Raw genomic sequence first — 25,964 nt, forward strand, 5'->3', positions numbered from 1 at the left:
TGCAAGGACCAATCAGAGCCACCAAGCAAGAATTGCCACCTCCTGGCCCACAGACACCCCCCGGGAAAGAAGCAGAAGCAGAAGGAGGTAGAACAGCCAACTGCACTGCAGCATGACCTCACCCATTTCCTTCCTCTGGCAGATGGTTCCTCACCACCCCCCAGTCTCCATCCCTCCCTTCTGTCTGCCCTGGTAGCTCCAGAAGTGCAGCAGCTCCTGCGATGGGGGACACGAGGGCAGGCTATGAGTCAGAGAATCGATCTCCAGCTCAGAAGAGAGGCCTTTCTACCCCATGATAAGATGGAGGCCAAGAGAGAGGGAGGCAGGGGAACCCCCCTGTGCTGGTGACAATCAAGTCGAGCAGCCTGCAAATGGAGATGGGTTTCCCCAGTGTGTTCCCACAGCCCTAGGCCTCCCCAGCCCCACCACAGCAGGCCACATCCCTCTCTCCCATGAAAGCTTTATTTACACCGCTGCTTCCAGACTGCAGCTCTTCACAAAATCAGAGAAACAGCACCCAGTCAGTGGGTTCAATGCATGGTGAGGATGTGTTGAGGTTCAGGGCAGGGAGGTGGCCATGATCACAGCTGTGGCCATGCTCAGGAGGGGATGGAAGAGGGTGGAAATGGCAAGAGTGGAGAGACCAGTGCTTAGGACTCGCCGGCCTCAAACATCTTCTTCCTGCCCTCCATGCCAGACTTCTCCTCAATGTTCTTCCTCCAGTCACCCACATCACGGAGATCCTTCTCCTACAGACGGGATAAGTGCATGATGAGGTTGACCCATGGGGTAACAACCCACCCAAACAGTGACCTTTCACTCATCCACCCATGGGAACCCCACCACGAACGCTCAGCATTTCACCTCCCCCGGAAAACTCAGCTAGGGACTCCCAGTTCCACCCCTGCTGTATGTCTTTTGGAGCAGGATTCCATGTTTACAACCGCGTGAGAGTAGGAGGAGGAAACATGAGGTGGGAGTGAAATTACAGAGACAAGCTCACCCTCTGTCTAGTCTATCCCGCAGGGAGATGTCATTCCCTAAAGCTGGGAGCTTATGCCTTTATGGGAGGGGGGAGTGGTACCTTCTCCGTGTCCTCCTTCTTGACTTGTTTCAGGTTGGCCCGGAGGTCCATGTTGACCTTGTGCTTGGAGCCCAGCAGGGCACGCAGCATGGCATCAGCGGACATGCGCACCCGGCGAAGGGGTGGCCTCTTGAACTTGCCCCTCAGATCAAACAGCTTCTGGCTCAGGTCCTCCAGCTAGGGGGAAGAGAGATGCAGGCAGAAAGAGCAGAGCATGAGTTTTGTCAGATGGACCATGCACCAGTGAGCAGCACATGAAGGAACAAAGGACGAGCCGGATGCTCCAGTGGATGCTCACCTCCTTGTTAGTCTTCTGTAGCTTCACCTCTGTGTCATACCTTTCCTCATCCACTGAATCTATCTTGGCATGAAGCTTTTTGCACAGTTCCTGGGAGGAAAAGTAGACAGATGTTGAATAATAGAGCAAGCCAGGCAATTCCTCTCTCCTGATCACTTCCTTTTCCTCTGTCTCTGAAAGATCCCTCTACCTCTGAAAATCCCAAAGGCTGGAGAAGGACCATTCAATACCAACCAATTGCAGATGATGAAATGTATCTTGCAACCCAGCTCCTGGTCTTTGTGCAACCACCCTCACACAAATGCCGCCCTTGTGCCCTTGCACTGCCAGCCACCATCCCAAACATCCCAGGGGTGCCAGTCCCTGTCTCTGCCTCCATGGTGAAGGGAGGCCCCCAGGGACAGGAAATGGTCAAGATGGGAAGGACAATCTAAATGCAGCAGGCTGAGTGGTGGAGCCCAATGCTTTCTGAAAGGGCTAAAGGAGTCTTTACCTGAAGTTCCTGCATGGATCCTGGGAGGGACAGAGGAGGGCAATGCTCTGCCAGGTAATTTTGCTTTTCCACTTCTTTAGCAGCTGCTTCCTTTTCTATTTCAGTGGCAGCAAGCTGGAGCATAGCACTCTGGAAAACAGCAAGAGGGAGATCAGCATGGTTTTGGGGCAAAGGAGAAGGAGAACAGGATGGGAGCTCCCCATGTCCAAAATACCAGCATCTCTGAGCAAAGGGGACTCATGGGGACCTCTGGGAAGCTCAGGATGATGTTGACCCCTGCCTCCCCCCGCACCAGAGCCCAGCTGTGTGACCTGGTAAGGAGCAGGAAAGGGCATGGGGATCTCCATATTGTGCATCATGGGCTTTCCCAGGCAGGAGAGTGCAAACTGCTGGCTGGGAGATGGGATGGTCGGAGCACACCTCACTCAGCCCCAGCAGTACCACGTACCTTCAGGTGCTGCCGCCGGGCGGTGGCTGCCCTCCTCTTTTTCTGCAGGAGGGAATAATGAGAGAAAGGTAAGTTATGATGCATTCCCTCATCTCTTCCTCTTCCCCATACAATCCTACAGCTTGTCATACATTTAGTCCCCAGACCAGCTTCATCTTCATCTAACTTAGAGATGTCATGTATCCTTAACCAGAGGAATCTCGCTCAGATTCCTCAAGGACTCCAAACCCAGGGTTTGTTCTCCTTCTGAAAAGTGCTTCCTTGTCTCGGAGTGCTTTCCTAGCCTTTCCTGGGGCAATGGGCTAGCGGGCACCCAAGGCGCCCGTTGAACATCAGCACCATAGGTGGGATTTTTTGCATCCCCGCTGCTTCCTAATGAGATGCGGCCCTGGAGTTGTTCGGGCAGCGCTTCCCAGCACCATCTCGTGGCCGGCTAGGGAAGCAGGAAAGGGGGAAAGCATCCAACTACCAGCAAAGACCCTTCAAAAGGGATTTTGCTCGTCCTTCCCTACTTCTCCAGCAGGCATGAGGTCATGAGACATTCTTTCCTCCCACCACTCCACAACTGCTTTTCCTAAAGAGGAACTAAAAAGCAAGGATAGACGCTATGAGCTCTGCTAAAGGGAAAAGCCCAGCAGGACACACTTACCTCTTCACTGTGCAGGGAGAGCAGATGGGTGAGGAAGGGAAGGAAAAGAAAGGGGAGAAAAAGGCAGTTAGCATCCTCATTGGAAACAAGCAGAGGAGTGTGCATGTAAAAGTTGGCAGCTGAACAAAAGTTTGAACACCAGCAACATACTAGAGACAGAAAATGGGAACTTACTCAGACATCTTGCTTTAGATGTTTGTGAACCTGCAACGAGAACCAAAATAATTCACAATTATTCATGCTAGCATTGGCTTTCTTGGGTTTAAAAACAAAGCAAGATTCCCCTAGACACCAAAAAGAGGAACAACAGCTTTGCTCGTATTTCCCAACTTCTTCAAATTTCCATCACAGAGGGAACTGGGCTGCAGTCTGTGGACGAAAGGTAAACATGTGCCAGCTCACAGAAACACATGCACTGGGACAAGTGGTGCATGGCTGGAAAAAGAGAGATTGTGACAGTACTTCCTGTAGGCCTGTCTTGTCCTTGACTCCACAATGTACCACTTTACACAGTGGAGTAAGAAGAGGAAAAAAAGCTATTTTACGTCTGTTGTTCTCTCTTACAGTCCTCGTAGTATACAGCTGTAGCAAACTCAATGCATATATTTTTGGCTTCAACCTCGTTGTCTATCAATGGGGGAAAACAGCACTGACACAGTCATGGACAAGAATTATCCCAGAGACTGGGGAGAATTCAGGCGTGGGAAATGGAGGTAGACAGGGACTGCAGGTGTCAAGGACTGCCAGCATGTGTGTGCATGGGGCAGGGCAGAAAGCTCAGCACAGATAATGAAGCATGGGGCTGAGAGCTATTGCTGAGTTGGCAAAGGCATCGAGGTTTTCCTCAGGGAAAAGTACCTTTCAATGCCAGTTCTTCCCCATAAATGCAATTTTACTTAGCAGAGCAGTGTTTCCTGCTCATACCCAGTGATGGGTACAGCAGGAGCACCGTCCAAGCCCAAATGAAGCTGCTCCCTTGTAGAGAAGCCAACCCCTTAACACGCAGCAGTCTGCAGACCTGGGAGGCAAAATGTTAACAGGGTCGTTGCCCGAGGAGGAGGTAAAGGCTGCAGGGCCAAGCTCCCTCAGGAAACCTTATCCTGGAAAATGTGCGGGCACAACGCATTGCTGGGAAGAGCCGGGGGGGAAAGTGCTTCTAAAAATGGCCAGGGAGCTGCACAAGGAGCTGCAGCTGTCTCCTCAGACGCAGCCAGGCCCCGTGACTCAGGGAGGTCGGGGCGATGCGAGGCAAAAGCCACCACAGGTGGATGAGGAGCAGGAGCTATTTTTGCTGGCGTTCCCATATCCGTACGCCTGCACTGCAACGCAAAGGGCATGGGGAAGCAACGCCAGAATAGCCCCGTAGTGAGGTATGGTCAGTAACAGGGACTCCAGTCCTTGAGTCATGGAAACTCAGGTGCCGAGGGGCAATTTGGGGGAGGAAGGGGCTGCACACAGCAGGCAGAGGGAGGGGTGCAGATGGGGAGAATTGCAAGTTGCCACAGCGGAGGATGTTTTTTCCTGTTGGGGAGGAGTTAGGGAGATGAAGGCAGAGAGCAAAACCAAGTGAGGATGAAACCAAAGGGAAAGAAGGCAGCTGGGAAAGGCAGAGGGAAAACTCCCGATGCACAGACCCTCTGACCAGCACAGGACAAGGCAGATTTATCAGCACCCCCATCTCTCCCAGCAGGTCACCTCACCCAGCATTTTCCTCCCCAGCACTCAGGTGAGCAAATCTGCTTCCCTGCCACCCCGGTAAGAGCAAGCTGGTCAGTAAGAGACATGCATAAGGGCTCACCCGAGTCCAGAGGAGGAACAGAGAGCCCCGCAAACCGGCCAGGACTGACTGGCGAGCCGCAAGCAGCTGGCCAGGGAAGGAGGTATAAAAGGGCTTCTCGGGTGGCTCAGCAGAAAATCCACCTTCTCTTTAAGGGCATGGAGACCTTCTCAGACCAATGGTGTGCAAGAGCCCCCATGCACCTCCCTTGGCTGGGGCAGGCCAGGCAACCCCACAGGAGAGGAGCAGCTCTGCCCTTGGGGAACGCTGGCTGGAAGGAGCCCACAGCATACGCATCACCCCACCTACATTCAGCCACCGGCAGCACGTAGTAGAGCCATCTCTGAGCGAGCCAGTCAGTGCTAGCACCTTCTTTTAACCTCAGTTACCACACAGGAAAATATTTGCAGCTCCTCCCCATGTCAAATATTTTAACAACACTAGGTGTTAAGTTTTTATTAAGAAAAAACAAAAACACTCAAAACTATGGAGCTGCTGCTGGGTAGCCCCATGCTACCAGCAAGCAGGGCAACCCCAAATCAGCTGAGGTGCACCCCAGACCCACATACCTATGGCACAAGTGACAGGCAGATGGAAATGGCACTGGAAATATTCACCAGCCCTATCCACAGCAGATGTAGCATGTGTGTGTAGGGGATCCCATGGAGACAAGAGCCCAAACAGCTCTTGTCCTCCTCCCACAGCCCAGGCACTCCCTCCTCTGCCAGCCAAAGGGTTTTAAGCTGATTCAGATGTGGCTGCGACAAATTTTCCTCTTGGATGTTACAGATAGCAGCAAACATGCTGCTGCAGACTTCCTGTAGCATTGTGCACGCAGCGTTGCAGACACTGTAAAGGAAGACTAAGTGCTTGAGATGGGACTGGTGTCCTGTGTGGGCAAGGCTGGGTCTGCTCAGGATTAGCCATGCTGAAATGTTGACGGCTAGATGGTTTGGGTAGTGAAATCACCACAACCCTGCTACATCAGGACTCTTGGTGTCACTTCATGGCCTGTAGATGACAGATAGCACCCTGCAGATCCTCCTGAGTTGCCTGCCTCTCCCAGTTCAAGCCAGTTTCTCAGAAAAATAAAGAATAGAGACTAAAGTAAGTGCATCTGGAAACAGACAGCAACCACCTTCAGCAGCCAGGAGCAGCATTCAGCCCCTGAGAAGTTCAGCCACTTCATTTTTATTTCAGAACCAAATCCATAAGCTATGTTTGGCTCTAAAGTTAAACCAACTCTTTATTACCCTTTCCAAAGTTTCTCCAGCCATTTTCTCCAGCTCTCTACAGAGCAACACACACTGCTGTCCCACCAGTCCCCAAGATAGCAGCTCTCCTTTCACTTCATTGCTTCAGGCCAGTGATGAAGGAACACAAAGAAAAGTCCCATGAACCAAATTTTGGTTAACAGATGTGTTTGTAAGATATAGGGGTCCTAGAGGGTGAGATGTGGTAACGGGGTGAGTGAAATGCTGAATCTCTCAGTCTGCAAAGAGATTTCTCTGGAGCTGCCTTGCAGAGAGGTCAAGCCATGGGGCAGCAGTCCTCCAAAAAAAGAAAGGGGACCCAGATCTAGAATGAGGAAGAAGCCCAGTGAGCAGCAGGAAGAAAAAAGAAAAAAGAAAAAAACCCCACAAAGCAATAGTTAACATTAAGAAAAACAGAGGTTTCCAAGAGAAGTAATGCAAGTGCTTGAGTGACAAATGAACAAATTCCTTGCAGAAAAACCCAAGGAGAACATAAGGAAGCTCCAGGCAAGTCCTTCAGAGAAGGCTGTTAACAGCTGCCTCAGCTCTGTGAACATGAAATATGAACATGATTCTTGCATGGGAATCTGGAGCGGACACAGCGTTCAAGTTTGAGTACCTTTCCCATGGAGTAGATGACTAGCTCCCTTCCCTTGCTCCCTTCCCCTCACGCTACAGCAATGCACCAGGGACCTGAGCGACCAATCTCGGGGCACTTCCATGAGCCTGCAAAACTGCCAAGGAGGAAAGCCTAGCACCTACAGGAGATTCTGCACTGTGTTGTAGAGACACTCAAGTGTGATACTTCTGGACCAGGTTCCTCCAGGGAACAACCACACTGATGGAAGCATTAGGCTGACGGATTCACACAAGCTGCCTCTCATAGCCATCTCCCCACCTTTACACTGCTGGTCTTCTCCTCAACATCCTGCTAGCATCAAGAGGACAGGGACTACGCAGTGACTAGTCCAACATGACGCCAGATGACTATGTATAATTTCCAAGGAAGGTACCGTTGGCAAAAATCAAACCCAGCAGCCCAACAGCATCTGTGCTCACAGTAAAAGTTCAGGCAGAACATCTGAGCAATCCAGTGGCTGACTCCTCTTTCCCAAAAAGAACATGAGACTGAGGCACAGAGTCACAGAATGGCTTGGGTTGGAAGGGATCTTAAAAGATCATGCAGTTCTAACCCCCCGACATGAGGGTGGTACATGCTTGCACCCTTGGGAACAAAAGTTCCCTGGAAAAGTCTTCTTCAACCTGGAGCACAGGATACTTCCTTACATTAGGATTGAAACTTTCAGTCTCTTCTTCAATGAGTCTTATTCCCCATCCCTCTAGAGTGTCCCTAAGAGCTCCCCATGCTCTACTTCTGCCAGTACCAGCCTCTAGGAACTGCTGCAAAGAAAGGCCATCACCTTTGCATCTTGTCAGCACTGTCCTACATACCCCACACTGACGGTTTCATTTGGCCATGAGATGGAGTTAAGGCTATTTTCCTTTTGGCTTTTTTTCTTCAGCCACTTGCCTGTTTAGCTCCATGCCATCTTCCTTGTCAGGGAGTGCTTCAGGCATGCTACGTTGACACCACCAGGCTGCAGGGACATCTCCAAACCCACCAGTAGGTCCTGATGGCACTCTTGGATTTTCAGTGGGTACCGTGCTCTCACAAATTCATAGGCTGACATCAGTCTCATGCTGTGCTTGACCATCAGGTACTGGATGACACAGGTAGGGCCTAAGGAGTAACCATCCCTGCAGTGAATGAGAACACGCTTTCCTTTCTCCATCAAGGCTTCGATGCACTCGTTGATGACCAGGAAGCATGGCTGCCTTATTTCATGAAGATTTCCATGCAGGAAAGCCTGTATGTCAACCCTGAGGCGTGACCAGTTGTGCTTGAATCCTCCCCGTCCACAGGTGCAGGGGATGATGCTCAGGCTGTGGTCACTGGGCAGGCTGCTCATGTCAATGATGTTGTCAATGCCATTTGTGCACAGTGCCCGGCCACTGTAGGCCGCATTGAGGTTCCCCAGGTAGATGTAGTCAGTTATCTGAGCAATTATGGGTCCTGTGAAGGGGAAATGTGCAGACTCTTCTTGTTTGGGACCAGGGGGCTCTTCATGATGAGAGTTCTTCTTCCAGCTCCCCTTGCAAGATTTCTTGGAGCCAGCACAAGGCAGCGGGCTGTAATCAGGCTCAGAGCTCTGTGATGGTGGTGAGAAGAGGGAGAAGCAGCTAGAGAGCCTGGCCTTGGAAGGGGAGTCTGCTGAACAAGGCAGGGGAGAAGCAGATGTGAGACTGGGTCTGAGGGCACAAGAACGGGATGCCACCTGCAAAACAGGAAAGGATGGGTGAGACAGCAGAAACTCACTCCTCCAGCTGCAGGGGCAATGAGACACAAGCTGGCATTTGGAATCCAACACATAGTAGATACTAGAGACTCTGAAGACCTTGCACAACATCAGCCCAAACACCCAGCCCACTCCCATGGACAGAGGCCTAAATATACCACAAAAGTTCACCTGGAGCTGCAGACTGCTCCACCAGCCCTGGAGTGCTGTGTTGTTGGTGCAGCCATCTCCTGCTGATGCTAGCGACAAGGAGCGGTGCGTCCCACCAGGCTGTAGGGCAACAGGCACCACATCCCCCTGCTTCTCTTCATGTGCCTCACTTCTACTTATTATCAGGTTTGGACAAGAGGCTGTAGGAATAATACAAGTCAATACAGGCATGCACGAGTACTCACACACAACTGCTTTCAGGAGCAGCAGGAACATCCACTTTCCAAATCTCAGCCTCCAGCAATGAGAGGCTGTAATTGTAAGTGAGGAGTCCTAAGCTCAGATCTTACTTCTCACAAGGACTTTTCCCACTTCCATCACAAGCACGTAATGCAGAACATGCCTTAGTCCCTTCCCTTGGAAAAGCCAACAGCTAACACTTCAGCCCAACACTGAAGTGGTGCCCCAAGCAGCTGAAGTGTCTGGGAGGTGATCCGTCCGGCATTCCCCTGGGATAGTATTACTGCAGTGACCTGACACCTGATCACAGTCCTCCCTGGATCTGTGCAACTTCATACGTTGCTGAAGACCAGAATGGGAGCCAGAACACGTCTGGAGAACAGACTGAGACAGTCGTGTGCTTAAATGAGTATGGTTTCAACACGTCTCCACTCTCAAAACGTCTTTTAGGTGGTCTGTGCCAAAACAAAACATCAGTGAGAATACTGTGTTAGGGGAAAAAAAAAAAAAACAGAAGAAAAAAGTGACCATAAGGCTCAAAAAACAAAGGAACAAAGGTGATAAAGCACAGAACTCTTCCCTTTCCAAGGTTAGTGATTATCCCGCAAACCAGTGGCCATGCTGGTTACAATTCTTTAGAAATTACCAATTTCAAGCCCAGTATTTTTTGTTTTGTTTTGTTTTGCAAGTACCGTATACCTCAAGAAATCTCGTTTTATAGAACTCTGGTAGCTATGAAGTCCCTCAACGACCTCATCTACCTGTACCTGTGCAACGCTGAGAAAGAGCCATGGGAGAAGAGAGCTGCAGGGAGGTGGGCCTCTGGAAGGTCTTCCGGAGGTTCTTCAGAATCCAGCCTGGGAAGGGAAGAGATGAGCTCAGACTGGAGAACAACCCAGCACCCAGCCCCACTGAGCACCTTTCAAGAACACTGCCCATACCCAAAAGTCAGGGGTGGTTTGGCATGAGTGCAACCATAGCAACACAGCAAGGAGACCTTCAGAAATTTTCTTCTGGACTTTGCAAGTGTGAATGTGTCCTTTGTCACACCCAGAGTAAAGTTCCCCCCTGGCTTTTTGTAAAATCAAGGCCAAGTATTTTAACTGGGCTGCCAAAATCTTGGCTCCTGTGCTCTGAATTTTAGGCAAGTGAAGGGAAAAATGCTCCCCAGTCCAGGGAAACTCAGATGTTGGCAAATTTTTATTCCCAATTAACTTCAAGGTATCAGATCTGTTCAAACTGAACTCCAGTGAGTGCCCATTTTGTGTGAAGCTAGCATGGCTGGATGAGAAATCCCCCCTTGTTAGCACTCAGGCACTCACTCACCGGTGACACCGTTCTTCTTTGGGGGGCACTTTTTGCCCCGCAGCATGAAAGCCACCACGTCCTCATGCTGCTTCTCTGATGGCTCCATCCTGCTGAGGCCTGAGATATGGAAAAATCAGAGGTTTGGGTTTTTCTGTCTGACTACAATTTTGGGACCAAAGGAGCTTTTCAGGAGCAGGAATGACCTCTGCATCTGTTATCAGTCCTGGGTTGTTTGGGTAAGGAGGTTTTCTCCTGCCTGCATCTATGGAAGCTAAACCTAAGTGAAGGGGTCCTGAAGACACCTCCATGTCATGAGACTGATCCAGAAGCTAAATAGAATCATGGAATTGTTTGAGTTGGAAGGGACCCCTAAAGGCCATCTGGTCCAACTCCCCTGCAGTGAACAGGAACACCTACACTAGATCAGGTGCTCAGAGCCCCATCCAGCCTGACCTTGAATGTCTTCAGGGATGGGGCATCCACCACCTCTCTGGACAACCTGTTCCAGTGCCTCACTACCCCTATTGTAAAAAGTTTCTTATATCCAGACTAAATCTCCTCTCTCTTAGTTTGAAACCATTTCCCCTTGTCCTATCACAACAAACTCTGCTAAAGAATTGGTTCTTCTTCTTTCTTATAGGTCCCCTCATGAGCCCTGCTAGGGAAGGAACAGCAACAGCTGGGCTGCAATGGATGGGGTAAGAGACAGGAAAAAGGGTGGGAATGAGGGTAAGAAAAGTGGCACGGGGTAGAATTTTTTTTAATTAAACAATAAATAAATTTTTAAAAGTACGTTATCTGCAATTGAACAGTATTTCTGTAACTAATCTAGAAGGTGACAGCTAACACAATCCAGATCAGTGCACTTGCAAAGAGGTTAGTTTTATTTACATGTAAATATTTGATGTCCTAGCACTCAGTCTTTTAATTCCCTTGAATATACCTCCTCAGACAAACCACACACAGGGGTCAGCCTATCTGTCCCTTAGAATCTGAGCTCAAAATCTTTACAGATCACAGATCCATGAATCACTTTCTTCAGATGCTCACTTCCCTCGAAGCACAAACTGCGAGTCACGCAGGGCGCCGAGAACACGGCATCCCGGTTATGGAGGCACCCGGAAGGGAAGGCGATGGGGGAAGGGGCAAGGGATGGGAAAAAGAGAAGGGGATCAGGAAATGGGGGGGACGGGAAGGGGCTCCTTGCCTCTGTGAGAAACCAACAGCAGCACCCGAAGCAGTACCCTCCCCACTCACCCACAGCTGCAACACAAAGACTCCCACGCTCTCTCCGTGACCCCACGCTCTTCCTTCACCCCCTCCCCATGGCAGCCACCCCCACACCGCGCAGGACCCTGCCCCAAAGCTTCCCCCCTAGGCCGTTGTTTTACCGTGGACAGGGGCACGCGGCCAGCACCGCAGGCCAGGACCCTCGTCCCCCCAAGCAGCCCCCCCCCCCACCAAGGGAGCAGCCGCAGGGCAGCCTGGGAGATGTAGTTTTGGTGCTCACCGTGGCCCAGAGATGCACAGGGGTTGCAGCCCCTCACCTCCCCTCCAGGATGGGGGCAATGACTTTTCCCATTCCTGCCTTGCATGCCCCTTGCGCTGAGCCTACCCATCCCACAGGCCCCCACTACTTTTCCAGGCAAACAAAAGCAAACTGTGCTTTGCCTCTGGGTTTCAAGCCAGAAGACATCCTGCTCTCAGTATTTTGTTCTCCATTCTCTCCCTCTGCAACCACATTAAAAATATTCCTTAAAAGAAAAAGCTGCAACTTGCGTAAGATCCTGTAAGTCCCGGAGCTGGGAAGTTTTAAAAAAGAAACACGTCGCATGGCAAAGTTTCACAATAAAATGGTGAGATAAATATTCATTAACTAGCATCATTATAAAACAGGCACGCTTGTTCCTTGTGAGGGAAGCTTAGATAGTCTCCAATGCTCAAAAACTGTGAGACTAGCCAAAAAAATGTGAGCTGGAGGACAGCCAGCGCATAGCCAGGCTGAATGATGACAGCCCATAATCATTTTTGTCTCACAATAGACAAATGGTGACAAACATGTATAATGCTCAGCATTTGCCTGGTACTGATTTCCAGGCTGATTTCTTGAAGACTCTGGTGAGTCTTTGTTTCCTCTGCCAGAAACCAGCAGAAACCAGCCCAAATTGTAGAGTTTTGTGCAGGATCTGGGAGTTCTCATTGCAGCACATGGGGAGTATGGTCTTCCAGGAGACTCAGGCAAGCACCACAGCAACAGGTCTTTATCTCTTGCAAAAACCTCTGTTTCTAGAGGAAGAATACCCAGATAAAGAGGCAGAGCTCTAACTGGGATCACAGAGGACACAGAGACCCAGATCATCCAACACATACCTGCCCTGCCCTCTAGATGCAGACATGGGAATCCAGCACAGACACATGCTGAGATTTCACTTTCAACTAACATTGCTTATTTATTTTTTTTTAACCTTCCACTGCAGCATCTTCCCCTTCCTCCAGAAGCTCATTTCCATGCTCAGTCCTCCAAGTGCCCAAGGAACGTCATTTGGGCAAGAGACACAAGAGCTACAAGGGGACAACCAACCAGCCTTGCTAAGGCCAGAGGGACACGCTGATGGAGAGGCAAAGAGAACCCAGCCTTTCTGCCCACCAGGCTTGGCACAAGATGGAACCATCCTCCTTCCTGCAAATAGGCTCCCATGTGGGCTGTGCTCACTTGGGTTAAATAAGTTATCATCCCCACACACTCACCCTTCCCTCTTGAGTGAGTACATCAGCAGGTGGATTTATGCCTCACTAAGGCTTACCTGGGGCTCTAGTAAGCCTGCCCTGATGAACACTTACTCCTTGGGTCCCCAACTGCCCCCGAAATTCTCACCCAGATGCTTTCCCTCCTGCATCACCCCCTTCAGCCTGATTTAAGGCTGAGGCTTTAACTCACGCAGCATCCTTCTGTAAGTATTTCTCAGGTGACTGGTTTCCTCCTCCATTTCATTAAGGGCACTCAGCTCATGCTGTTCTCCCAGCAAAAGCCACACTCCACTTGCTACAGCCATCCCCAAACAACCCTGTAATTTTTCCCCTTCATCACAGCAAAGGCAAAGCCTAGGGAACACTTATTAAGAAACAGGCATAGTAGCTTTTTATAGTTAAGCTTGGGTCATTAATCTCTATCAGGAGCTTTCGTAATCTTCTTCAGCTTCACCATATTTGTTTAACTCTCTGATAGTTGCTCCATGGGTCTTAGGATAATTGCAGATTAAATGCTTTTCAATATTAATGGCTCTTCATTAATGCTTTGGGCCCTCCCCACTCCAGAGCCTGCAGCTTCCCACAGGCTGTCTGGTGCAAATTACTTTCCTTTTCTAGTTTGAGGCCAAATACAGTGAAACGAGCCCAAATCTTCTGCATGCTATGGCTGTTTTTGTGGTTTTTTTTTTTTTTTTTAGTAGAAGGCCAGGAGAAGGAAGGCTTTTCCCTAATGTATTTTGGAGTAAGGGCAATCCTTTAAACAGGAACAGAGTGGGGTCAGGCAGTCTGTGCCAATCTGGCTTAAGTCTTCTCAGCTGAACTAAAAATTCTCTTAAGAGCAATCCCCTTCCTTGTCAGCTCATGGAAATACTAATTCAGGGAGCCGGGAGGCTCCTGAGGTGCTAGGCTGCAGATAGCTCAGAGGATCCGCCCCAAAATAGGAGAGATCTTTACTTACCTACCTCCCACTTCAAGGCACCATGAAGCAGGACGTGGGGGCACAAGCAGCCCCCAGATTATATGAAACCCACCCAGAACTGATAGGGGGGCTGTAACTCAGCCTTAATGAGCATAGCATTCATAGGGTGCTTTCCTAACGGGGTGGTCAAGCACAGGGTTGGGCTGCCCAGGGAAGTGGTGGAGCTCCCATACCTGGAGGTATTAAAGAGATAGATGGACATAGCACTAAGGGACATGGTTTGGTGTTGGGACATGGTAGGTCAAGCTGATGTTTGGATTCAGTGATCTTGAACGTCTCTTCCAACCTATGATTCTACAGTAATAATCCTCTATTAAAAAAAAAATCAAAGGACACAGTGTATTTTTGTAAGCTTAGAGCTCTCTGTATTCAAACCCCAGCCAGCAAGTGGCTGAGACAAGCCAGTTCTGCATCCACATCATCCCTTCCAGCATCACCCTGGTGCAGCGCTGCATCCAGACACCTCTGAAAACCTCCATCCTGCCCAGATGAGGGTGAGCAGGGGGTGCCAGAGTTGCCTCTCACTATCTGGTGGTCAGGGGCAGCTTAAGGTGGGACTTCAGCCCCAAGGCCTTGTCCACCACATCGGGGGGTTGCAGGCTGTGCCACTGGGTGAGGGGACGCCGTGGGTTGGACAGCATGTCAGACCAATGCCGCAGCTGGTTACCTGTGGCCCGGCAGCCCAGGAAGAGTTTGCCAATGGGCTCATTCTTGGTCACTTTGTCATAGTCCCAGACAGAGATGACCATATCCACGTTCTGGTGGAGACACAGGAAAGGCTGTCAGTTGGACCCTCATCAGAGCAGGGGCTTGCTCAGCCTCGGGCACTGCAGGGGAACCCACCTGAATCTGACTGAAAGACACCTCAAAGACAAACACTTCATTGAAGTAAGGGCTCAAGGTGTTTTTCTTCACACTCGTCTTCTTCTTCTTCCACTTCTTCTTGTTCAGGATGAGATGTACCTTGACAAAAGGATCTAAAGAGAGAGAGAACATGGCTCCACACCAAGAGTTCTTGAGGTTTTACAGCTCTTGGTCCTATCATTAGCACCAGGTAGAGAGATATGAGTGTGATCTGATATGAGTGTGACTGCTGACCTGAGAGCCCATGAGAGTCCATCTGTTTCAGCTTCTTGGCCTCCAGGATGAGCACAGTCAGCTTGCCGGTGCTGGGGATGTAGCGCAGTGAGAAGCAGATCTCTCCCAGCCGCTCTTGCTGATAGAGAAAGGGGCCAATGAGCCGGAGGGCTCTCAACATGGAGGAGACCCACTGCTCCCTCTCAGCGTGAGGTGGTGGAAAGAGAAGCAGTACCACATTCCACCACCCCCCCACCATGGTGTGTCCAACCTGCTAGGACCAACCTCTACTTTGCTGGCCACCACTAGGTCACTCCACTGCTCGATGATGTGCTGCAGACTGACACTGGCCAGGGGCAGGCGGACCTCACCAATGATGTCGTGCTTGGCAAAGCGGTTGAAGTCATAGACCTGCATCACCAGTGTGGCCTCGGATACTTCTGCCTGGGGCACCTGCAGGGGAAAACCCAGCAATCCAACCTTACTCCCTGCCACATGGGATGGTGGGACAGACACAACAGCAGATCTTTCTACCACTTTTCCATCCTGGTAGCAAAGGAATCCTCAAGGAAATCATCATCAGCTGTTGCTTCCTACCTGGAAAGTGAAGCTCTCGTTGAAGATGGGGTTCAGTGTCTTGCGGTAAACCTTGGTCTCGTACTTCTTCCTCATATCAGATGTCAGGTAGACAATAACGTACGGATCAGATGTGCCCCCATTGTCCATGGCCTTAAGATCAGCTGCCTGCTTCACACCAACTTTCAGCTTAAAAGGAAAAACGCATGAGGTCACTGTGTGGAGGACAGTGGCAGGTGAAAATCAAGTGAGCGCAGCAAGGAGGATGTCATCCCATGTCAGTATGCCAGCTGGGTGCAGAGGTGCACCAGGTATTGATCCCTGGGTCCTGCTGGGCACCAAAGGACCCTGCCAGAGCCCAGCCTCACAGCAGCCTCACCTCCTGTGCACGGAAGTTGTACTCCAGGGAGTACTGAAGCCTTCCTCGCCCTGTCTCCTCTGGGCCCTGCTCCAGGTCCTCCATCTCAGGCTGCACCTGTGGTAGAGAGCAACACAACCCTCAGGAAGGGGTTCCAGAGCCTTGTGTGTTTCCCCATACCATGCTGCATGGATGGGACCCTCAGGTCCGCTGCAAGCCCATGGCAACAAATTCCCATTCCTGCTCTCCGTCCTGGCATAATGCATCGTAGGGACCAATTTACTCTAAAATCAGGTTTGAAAGAGCCTCCCCCATAGATCCCAGCCCAGCTGTACAACCACAAACAGTCCCACCACTCTGGGCACGTGGTGGAAAGATGGGCATCACAGAGCAAACCTCCCTGGTAGGAGAGCAGCAGGGGAAAAGAGAAAGCAGGACGCACAAGGCTGGCTGTGGTGGAGCCATTGAAGGTGAGCAAGCCAACTTTCTCCTTCTTCTTGGGCTTCTTCTTGCCACAGCAGCACCTGATGATGCAGATGAGGAAGAGGAGGAGGAGAACGGCCACTGCCACCACCACAGCAATGAGTGCCCATCTGGGTACTGGTGTAATGAGGTAAACAGAAGGGTTAAAACCAAACAAAGCCACATAAAGTGCATTTACAACCCTCTCCTCGAGTTTCAGCATTACAAAGTTGTGCCTTGGGGCTCAACCTTAAAATCATGGAAAAAGATCACTAAGATCACCAAATCCAACCACAGTCCATCCCCATCACGCCCACTGAGCCATGTCCCTCAGTGCCACATCTACCCATTTCTTGAACGCTTCCCGAGGACAAAGGGGCAAGCCCAGCTGTACTCACATGGGATGTGGCTGACAAAGCCATCAAGGAAACCCGGTGGAGTTGTGGTGGTAACCACTGGGCTAGCAGGGAGTGGGGAGGCTGTGGCCCAACTGTTCCTCTCTGCCTTGGCCATCGCAGAGTGCAAGTGATCTGAGGATGCAAGCAAAATGAACAGGGTGGGGATTTAATATGCAGAAGTTCACGTGCTCCTGGTAGCACAGTACTAATGAGAGTAAACACAATTAAAATGTTAAGATAAAGCCCAGTGTAAGCATTTAGGGCTCGACCGCTTAGGAAATGAAGTGTGAAACGGAGCAGAGCAGTTCCCGCGGGCAGGGCAGGCTCTGCTCAAGCAGTCTTTTCATTTAATCCCCATCTCCTCTCTGCAGCCAATTCCCAATGTCATATAGCTTCTCCTTCCCCTCTAGCAGGCTCAGGCTCAGCTCCATCACTCCAGCAGGGCTGTGCCTACCTGCTGGGTGGCAGCAGTGCCACCACACCAACTCACAAGGTGAGCCAGCCTGACTTGTGCACATGGCAACCCTTATGCAGGCTAAAATCAGGCTTTGCATTTGAACCAGCATTTGGAGGGGTGAAGAGGAGGTGTTATTGTTACTAGCAGGTTCTTCCTGTGTGAACATCTCACTGTAATTGAAGCTTTCCTCTTTCCTTGCTTTGGGTGACCAGCAGCAGCAGGACCAGACAGAGACTGCAGTTTGTGCAACTGGATGCTGAAGCCAGCCAGAGGATATTTCATACTAGGAACCTCCAAAGGAACCAGAAAACATCCCTGGAGGCTCCTGGAGGCCAGCCTCTATCAAACCACAGCCCAGGGCGCTCCTCCCAGTGCCGTGAGGAGGGCCAGCAGGTATGCGTGTGTTTACCTTGGCCACACCGGCACCATGGGGCTGCTCACACAGGGATGCTCTTTAATTCTTTTAACAAGGAGGCTTTGCTGTTCATAGCTGCAGGGGTGAAGAGTTGCTCTATCCCCACTGGGGCAGCGGGACGTGGGACATGTGACTTGCCCAGAGCCACCTATCTGGGACATCAGCGTCATCAGGGATGCAATCTCAGCTCACAGCCTTCCCACTGGGTTTTTATGGTTAGTTCCTCCTCTCCCTGAACACAGAACTTGTGCTATTTAGGAGGCTCCAAGCTGCAGGCTTGGGTTGTGGCAGCACGTGGACACAGCAGTGAGGGCAAACATGGGTCCATACAGCACAAATTCAGATGTTTCATCAAGTTTTTCCCACCAGACTCCCGTGGACTATCTCCCACCAGCCCCTGTTAAAAGAAAAAAGCTCATCCTAGCTCTGTGGGGTGGCCTGAGCTGCCGTTTTGGGAGCAATGGAGACATACATGGTCTGGGGACACCAAGCATCCTAGCTTCTGCAAAAGGTCTTAGAGAGCCCTGCCCTTCTCCCCTAAAGCTAAAACCAGACTTACCACTGTGTCGTTGCCAGTCTCAGTCTTCTTTCCTCTCTGCATGGGCTCCTGCTCCAGCTGCAGTGCATGGTAGAAACATGCTGGGGACAAAATAGCCCCCTGCCAGGAATGGAGCTATGGGCACAACAGAGACATTGGCTTTCTCATGCACAGTGCAGCCCAAACTGGAAAGTCTGCTTTGCCAACCCAGGAACCAGCCGGCCCCACCTTTCTGCTGACCCAAGCGGTGCTCACGCAGGCGAAAAGTCAGCAGGGAACTCCCAACCTGAGAAGGAAGCAAAACCTGGCTCCTGGCTGCAGAAAGCTGCCCTGGAAAAATTCAGTTCTCCAAGATATCCCAGCAGCAGTGCCAAGATACATGCAGCACGTGGCTCCGTGCACTTAGTGCACAGGGTGGGTGTGCAGTCAAGGGCGATTTCAGCAGTACACCCATCTCACATTTATTCTTACACACATTTCTTCCCTTGTGGTCCTGCTGCACGGAGGAGAAAGAGGTGATGTGGAGATATTTAGATGCCAAAAATTCAGCACTCAGAGGGCAGTGAGACACTGGCATAGGCTGCCCAGAGAAGCTATGGATGTCCCATCCCTGGAGGTGTCCAAGGCCAGGCTGGATGCGGTTCTGGGCAGTCTGAGCTGGTGGGAGCTGCCCTGCCCGGGGCAGGGGGGTGGGGCTGGGTGGGCTGTAAGGTCCCTTCTGACCCAAGCCATGCTATGATACTGTGATACTTTTTGTTCCATATTAGGAAGAGCTGGAAGATGCACAGGAGAAATATGTAGGAGAAACTGGGGATAAAGGGAACATGTCCAATAAAAGCATTCAGGGAAAGAGGGTTTGCACGTGTGTGCTGAGTACTTCAGTGGTGCTGTCTGCTGAACCCCAGCATCTTGATGAAGCAGTACTGCATGGCAGCAAGACTCTTGCTGCAACCCATGCTCTGAGAGGTGACTTAGTAACACGTGGCAATAACCCCAGCTCCCTGCAAAGTGTCCTAAAAATGGCACAGCAAAATTACAAATGTAACAGGCCCTGTGCACACCCCACAGCCTCCCAGGCTCCTGAATAGGGACTCCTATGCATTTTGGTCAAAAACATGACAGTTACGCACATGAGGGCTAGGAAACGAGAGATGCACCTACAAAAATAAACCTAATTGCAGTGCTTGCGGGCAGCAAGTAGAAATAGAATAAGAGCTGGCCAGGAGTCCGATGTAGAAAGGCAGCCAGGCATGCAGCCAGCCCACGGGGCTGACTACAAATCCCAGCACGCCAAGGGAAGGGCTGTGCCCAGCGCACTGCTGCCTGCTTCCTGCTGGCCCCAGAGAGATATAAGCGGCAGCACCTTGGTGAAGTGGGGCAGAGGAGTGGATGCTGCGTTGGACGAGGAGGTAGCGCTGGCGGTGAGTCTGGGCCTTTGTTCTAGCAAGCCTCAGCTGCTTCTCTCCCAGCTGGAGGCATGCTGTTTTTGCTCTTTTCTATGCTGTGGGGAGCTGCAAGCATTCACCTCGGATGCTTTTCTGTGTGTATATATATATACACACACACGGTGCCATGTGCATGTGTGGGTATGTGTGTAGTGATATACATATTTGTATAAAAGCTGTATGTAAACAATACTGTAGGCAGATAAAGAGGAATGAGAAATCAGGCTCGGTCTTCCTGATTTCAAGGGATGGAGCAAAAATTAATAGGCTTTCTCTCCCTCTGCAAAGAGCAGCTCGGCTCCACTTCCTCTCCTTTCACTTTCACTTTAAGAAAAGGGAAGAGGAGCCCCAAAAACACAGAATGTGTTAAGAGCTTCTTCTTGAATGGAATCTCTCCAGGGGACACTTGTCCCTTGTGAGATATGGGCTGGTGGCTGTCACCCCATGGCTCTGAGGGAGGAGAACACTCCCCACAAAGGGCATGGGTGGAGGAAGCAGGGTAATGCTTGTAACACAGGGAAATAGAGGCATCAAACTCCTCTGGCAGATCATGCACGTATATACATTACATAGATGATCTATGATATATAATATATATTATAGGATATATATCTATCTCCTTTCCTACATATCTCCCAAGTGATCATTGGATGGAAGATGTCAGCCCTGGCTGGGGCTCACTGGGCCTAGTAGTGGTTGCTCAGCTCAGCTGCATGACCAGGCCAAGGGCAGAAATGCAGCCAAAAGGGGGATTCCATCCGTGCAGTGACAGCTCAGTGGAGTGGGCATGTCAGTCTTAATAAAAAGCCTGAAAAAATGAGGCGAGCTAGAGGAAGTCTGAAGCCCTCCAGCAGCAAGCACAGCAGGACAACAAGGAGGGTGAAGTCTACACCCTGCACTTTCCTTCTGGTCTAGGCACGCACAGCCTCCCACTCCACTGATCAAGTAACTCATTAAATGAGAAATGAGGTTTTAACTCCCTTGCCAACCTCGGCACATCTGTACAGAGCCATCACTGCCTCCTCTGCTCCTCAGGGAAACCCCACAGCATATGTGTAGGAGCTGTGGGAATGGGATCCATTCCCAATCCACAGGCTGAATCCCTCAAATCCACTTATAGCACCAACCAGTGCAGAGAAATGAAATATACAGCAAGATGGTTACAGAAACCACAGCGAGTACAAAAATGGGAGCACACAGCTCCCCAGGACTGCAGTCTGCCAGACATGGGTAAGCCCAGCCCGCACAGATACCTGTGGTGTTGGGCATCCTGCATGTGCAGGACTGGCTAGCACTTGCTCACCACACATCTCAACTTACGTGAGTCTTTTACATCTGCAAGCAATCTTCAATACAGTGATCTTGCTTATATGTAGATAGAAATTCTTCTTTCAGAAAAAAGCTGCCAAGAACCACAGTAAGGAAGCAAGCTAGAAGCCTACCTGCAGGATCTTTCAGATCTTTTATTACATGCATCAGTTCAATTATACATAAATTGGATGATGGCAGAGCCTGAAAGCACAGTCATCAATACCGATGTGAAACAGGTAAGAGTTGCTGATTACAAATGCAGATTCTTAATTTCCAAAGCACGTTTTGAAATGCCACTGCAGGAGATGACACAACCTGAAACTTTGGTGGCCGAAATTGTTTGTGCCTCGGGTTGCACAAGTGACACATTTGCTCACGTTTAATTTTGGAGCAGCCAAAAAGAAAGCAGTAGTACAAAGAGAGCTTTCATCAGTCTCTCCAGAGTGGAGATAAAATAAGAATCAAAGCACCAAGACATGCAGGGAATGCCAGCAATGCCCAGCTCAGCACAAGCAGATGACTACAGTGACTACAGCTGTGCTGTGCCCATAGATGCACAAATTATGAAGCAATCCTCTCCCATGCAAGCTGTCCTCAGAGCACCCTATGCTTACCAGACAGGTTAGCATTTCACAACTGCCTGCTCCAACCTCATTCACCCGCAGATGAAGATCAGGCTTGGTACCTCTTCATCAAAGTCTCTCTGGCATCAGAACCAGGAACCATGCCACATGGGTTCCTGGTTCCAATACCCAGCCCCATCACCCCTCCCCACCACCTCAAGGCTCTTCCATTGCATTCCCCCAACCCTTCTTTGCTCTCACCTTGCAGAAAGATCCCAGTGAGGCGCTAGTCATTGCAGTGACCACCAGAGCCATCTTCAACTTGGAGGAAGAGCACCAGCTCTACCTGGAGAAAGGAAAGGAGGAATATGTGAGGCACCAACAAGCCAACCAGGACAAGCCCCTACCTCCAGGCACAGCCTTTGCCTTCATCCAGGTGAGCTCCAGGGTACACATTGCTCATAGGGCAGGGTGAAAACTCAGCCTTCCTGCCCTCAGGCCTCACCCCTCCTGGCTCCCACCCGCCTACCCCAGCCAATGACCACATGATTTCCAAAGAACCTTGCAAAGTCATCAGGGGTGCGCATTGTAAAAGGGTCTGTTTCCATAGGCAGCACAGCATGTGAATGAGAAAATCCTGGAGAGTAACCCAGCAGAGAAGGGCCTCTTCGACGTTCTGGTTCTCTCCAACAACAGCCCAGAGAGTGGCGTGCGCATCATCAACAGTGCCAAGCACTACGGTAAGGATGCCCATCCCTGGAGGTCTGCCCCCTCAGTGTCTTCTCCCCCGTGTTGCATCCCTGGGGAATACAGAGCCAGGGGAAAGCATGCAGAGACCTGTGGAGGTGAAGGGGTGCTGCAAGGAGGACACAGGCTCTTAACAGACTTTGCTCATATTCCCTGTCCCAAGGCCTGGAGATTTCCAAGTTCTGCTTTGTCAGTGATGTGGACTCCACGCAGTATCTGAAGTCCCACAGGGTCAAGCTCTTCCTCTCGGCTGACAGGACAGATGTCTGCAATGCCCTCCAAAGAGGTGTGTCTTCCTCTCCATCCTACCTCCCCAAATCCACCACACTCCTCCCAAGTGGCCCAGCACCAACCAGCAGTGCCAGAGCTCCTTCTGTTATGTTGGAAAGGGGACAAATGGCATCTTGGTCACCAACATGGTCTTTAGCAGTTCTGATTTTTTCATTCTCCACCTGTAGCCTACAAACACCAGGGTTTCTCAGAAGCCTTCACAATTAACTGAATTAAGTGAGTGCTCGGTGTATAATTCTGACTGCAGATCTGCCATGGGGTGGTTATTCCATACCTGGTATTTAAACCTTTCAATGATTCCCAGGGCTTTGTAAGGATGCCACAGCAATTTCCTTTCTTGGTACATGCAGAAAGAAGTAAGCACATCCTTGACCTGGATCTGAGTGTGTGCAGTTCCTGACAGCTCTAATGGGGTTAATCTCCTTATTACTTTGCTTGGGCATGAGCACATTGGCTGGCCAGGGTCCTTTGGGTCAGGAGCAAGCCAACCAGAGCCCTGACTTTCCTTAGCTATGAGTCTTGAAGCCTTATGATGATCATCATTGCTCTAACAAATGTCTCATTTGAGGCCACAGCCCACAGATGAGATCAGGCAGGGAGCAGCTTGTAAGAAGAGACCTGTAATTAAGCCAATTACCCCAATCAACTGGAGGTGCCAGTCCCTATTACTCACACCATGGAGTGCTAAATCTGGGTATTAGCACTAGGCTTGGCAGAGAGACTGAACACCAGGAGGAGGGCTTCCCATGCTTTAACGCCCCAGCAGCTATCCCAGCAGCTCTCAGCATCTATCCAGTCAAATTAGAAGTGCTTCCTTGTGCTCCCAAGATAATTCAGCCTTGGAAAGGCCAGGATGACCCCCATGGAAAGCATTCTTGATGAGAGCCCAACCACACCAGCGTCTGGTGTGAGAGGAGTTGCCCATGTGCGAGGTGCCTCAAGACGTGGTATCTCTCATGTCCTCCACAAACCCATCTTGCTTCATCTCACAGGGGTCTCGGCAGCGCTCATCTTCCAGCAGGAGGTTCAGGCCCCCAGCACCCCACTGCGTGTGGCCTTTGATGGAGATGCCGTGCTTTTCTCTGACGAGACAGACCAGGTCTTCCGGGAGCAGGGCCTGGAGGGAGCCATGCAGTATGAACGGGCAATGGAGGCTGTGCCCATAGGAGAGGTGAGCAAGGTGATCACAGTGAGCACATTCTCTGCTAGGGCTTTGCCACAGGCAGCCAAAAAAGCACAAATCCTTATGGGTTCCCTTTGCATTTACCAGTCCTCAGTCCCTAGGTTACCTGATTTGGAGTCCCACTAACAAGAGGAAAAAGCAGTTTGAACAGGCTGGGCAGATGTTTCCACCTTTCTTATGCACTCTCAAGTGTCTTGGTGTGCTTGCAGGGTCCCATGAAAGCCTTTGCCATGCACTTGGGGAAGATACGCAAGAAGTTCAGCCAGGAGGAGTCCCCCATTCGCACCTACCTGGTGACAGCCCGCAGCGGCCGGGACATGGGCATCCGAGCCATCAAGACACTCCGGGAATGGGGTCTGGCCATCGATGAGGCCTTCTTCATGGATGGGGCTCCCAAGGGTCCCATCCTTGCACAAATCCAGCCCCATATTTTCTTTGATGATGGCCTTCATAACATCCAAGGGGCTCAAGACGTGGGTGTGCCCTCTGCATGGGTGCCCTCGTGCTGCTGATGGACTAAGGACCTGCAGCCTTCCTTCTCCCCTCCAGAACATAGAACTGAGCCCGTTGAAGGCAAACCTGGTGAAAAGGGAAGGATTTCCCAGCCTGCAGCAAGAACCTCATGGGGTGAGAGCATCGCACGGGAACACTGGCTACCTGGGAAGACTTGATGCTCAGTCCTGCTCCTGAGACAAGATCCTCCAAGCCTCAAGAGCTAAGGGATGCAACTTCTGCAGAAAGAGCAGACACCATCTTAGGAGACCCATGCAACCCCTGGAGCAGCTGGAGATAGACCAGGGACAAAGCTGCAATACAGGTCCCTTCAGGAGAGGGCACTGGAGACAGCCACCTGCAGTAGCAACTAGGTAGGCAACAGTGCTATAGGACATCATCCCTCAACTCCAAACAGGAGCAAGGGCAAAGCCTGAGCTAAATAAGGCCATGGGTGGAGGCCATAGGTGGGGGTCCCGGCTGTGTCTGCTTAGGGTAGATGGGTCCCGAGTGTGCTTAGAACCCTGATGACCCTGAGTAGTGCCTCTTGTTTGTCAGTTCTGACTCTGCTTCTAATGCTTTCAGACAGAAAGCATCCCCCAAAGCTTCCTCTGCAGAGAAAGCTTCCCTTTTTCTCCCCAGGGCTGGATGCTAGGGACTGCCGCTAGAGGACACTGTGCTGCCTTGTTGCCACCTGTGCTGCTGGGAAGCATGGTGGGTCCTCCAAAAGCACCTCAGAAAAACAACTATTTGGCCCCCACTCTATCTTGAAACTGTAAGTTCTCTCTGCTGCATTAACTTCCTATCCATTTTTTTCAAAAAGGAAAGCAAATAAATGAAAAACTGAAATACAGATTTTAGGGCAGGTTACAGAGGAATAATTAGTTCTGGTTTTTGCTGTTGTTTTTAAAGGATTTGTCACTCTCACCGATGCTTTTTTTCCTTCAATAAAAAAGGAAATAACAGTCGTGTGATTTGCTGGTGTCTCTGATTGAGCATGCTTGGACAGAAGGGTGCAATATCTCAGAGCTGCTTTGCAGATGTCAGGGTTTTTCGTCCTGTTCTTACTCAGATATGCACACGTGGGGCATATCAAACAGGGCTTGATGCTGCTGGGACCACAGGAAACCTTCAGTGGGCTATGGATTAGCTCCCTGCAGAGCAAAGGCCAACAAAACCCTCACCCAAACCTTGGAAAATGCTGGAATTTTTAATGCAACATAAGTGAGTCCCCATCCCATGCATCACCACATGCTTCGGTGTTAGCTCCCACACATTCCCACCCAAGGGACTTTTGCTTCCCGGACCATAGAACTGTGGCTGAGGCAGCCGTCCCCAGCACAGGCCATGGGGTGGGTGCTCATGTTCCCATCTGTGTCCGTGCTGCTCTGGTTTTGGGGCAGGTCTTGCTCTGCAAGAAGAGCTGCTGGAGGAAGTAACCTCCAAAACAACTTTTTGCCAAGTCCAGATGCTGAAATCACATGTCTAAAAGTAGCAACATCAATAACATCAGCTCCTAATCATTCACTAATAATGCTAAATACCTGTCAGCCTCAATCAGCGAGCAAACATTAATTATGGGGTGCTCCAAACAAGCAGGGGCAGATGTTCATCCCACTTTTATGGAGGTCAGATATTGTCGGGCAAGGTGGCCTAGTGTCAGTGTTCGACCTCACTCATTGTGCAGGGCTTGGTGGCATCTCGTGGAGGGGACCTTGGCCACAACATGCTGCTCTGGCCTTTGCCAGTGCTGCTGTGGTGCTGGAGGATGAAGCAATCCCTTACCCCCGGATGAAGCTGAATTTAACACTGGCTCAGCCAGTGCCTTGAGTATGGGGGATTAGCTGAGTCAAGGCTCTGGGGACAA

At 50.7% G+C, this 25,964-nt stretch overlaps 3 protein-coding genes across 19 annotated transcripts; 1 reads left to right on the forward strand and 2 right to left on the reverse strand.

Annotated features, from left to right (window-relative positions):
• TNNI2 (troponin I2, fast skeletal type) lies at window positions 445-14,016 on the reverse strand. 14 transcript variants are annotated; one of them, XM_021402990.1, is made up of 11 exons: window positions 11,449-11,518; window positions 10,076-10,174; window positions 8,531-9,606; window positions 7,534-8,338; window positions 3,147-3,176; window positions 2,973-2,979; window positions 2,324-2,365; window positions 1,876-2,004; window positions 1,383-1,472; window positions 1,085-1,261; window positions 445-749 (listed from the first exon to the last, which is right to left on the reverse strand). In XM_021402990.1, exons 5-11 carry the CDS (start codon window positions 3,152-3,154, stop codon window positions 651-653), a joined length of 552 nt encoding a protein of 183 aa, XP_021258665.1. In that variant the 5' UTR covers window positions 3,155-3,176; window positions 7,534-8,338; window positions 8,531-9,606; window positions 10,076-10,174; window positions 11,449-11,518; the 3' UTR covers window positions 445-650. The 14 variants fall into 14 exon arrangements, 9 of the variants coding, with proteins under 9 accessions (XP_021258665.1, XP_021258664.1, XP_021258663.1 ...); XM_021402989.1 differs by having other exon boundaries at window positions 6,901-8,338; XM_021402988.1 differs by having other exon boundaries at window positions 5,319-8,338.
• Window positions 14,125-18,292, reverse strand: SYT8 (synaptotagmin 8). Its single transcript, XM_021402996.1, has 9 exons — window positions 18,087-18,292; window positions 16,656-16,787; window positions 16,238-16,395; window positions 15,817-15,912; window positions 15,459-15,626; window positions 15,147-15,314; window positions 14,883-15,000; window positions 14,628-14,761; window positions 14,125-14,542 (listed from the first exon to the last, which is right to left on the reverse strand). Exons 2-9 carry the CDS (start codon window positions 16,768-16,770, stop codon window positions 14,309-14,311), a joined length of 1,191 nt encoding a protein of 396 aa, XP_021258671.1. The 5' UTR covers window positions 16,771-16,787; window positions 18,087-18,292; the 3' UTR covers window positions 14,125-14,308.
• On the forward strand, window positions 19,346-24,933 carry LOC110401769 (cytosolic 5'-nucleotidase 1A-like). 4 transcript variants are annotated; one of them, XM_021403216.1, is made up of 7 exons: window positions 19,346-19,486; window positions 20,906-21,057; window positions 21,653-21,820; window positions 21,995-22,124; window positions 22,295-22,417; window positions 23,415-23,602; window positions 23,815-24,933. In XM_021403216.1, the coding sequence occupies exons 2-7, from the start codon at window positions 21,010-21,012 to the stop codon at window positions 24,115-24,117; spliced, it is 960 nt and encodes a 319-aa protein (XP_021258891.1). In that variant the 5' UTR covers window positions 19,346-19,486; window positions 20,906-21,009; the 3' UTR covers window positions 24,118-24,933. The 4 variants fall into 4 exon arrangements, with proteins under 4 accessions (XP_021258891.1, XP_021258894.1, XP_021258893.1 ...); XM_021403219.1 differs by having other exon boundaries at window positions 23,415-23,593; XM_021403218.1 differs by having other exon boundaries at window positions 19,402-19,486; window positions 20,891-21,057.

Source organism: Numida meleagris, chromosome 6 (assembly GCF_002078875.1).
Source record: "Numida meleagris isolate 19003 breed g44 Domestic line chromosome 6, NumMel1.0, whole genome shotgun sequence".
NCBI classification, from domain to species: domain Eukaryota; kingdom Metazoa; phylum Chordata; class Aves; order Galliformes; family Numididae; genus Numida; species Numida meleagris.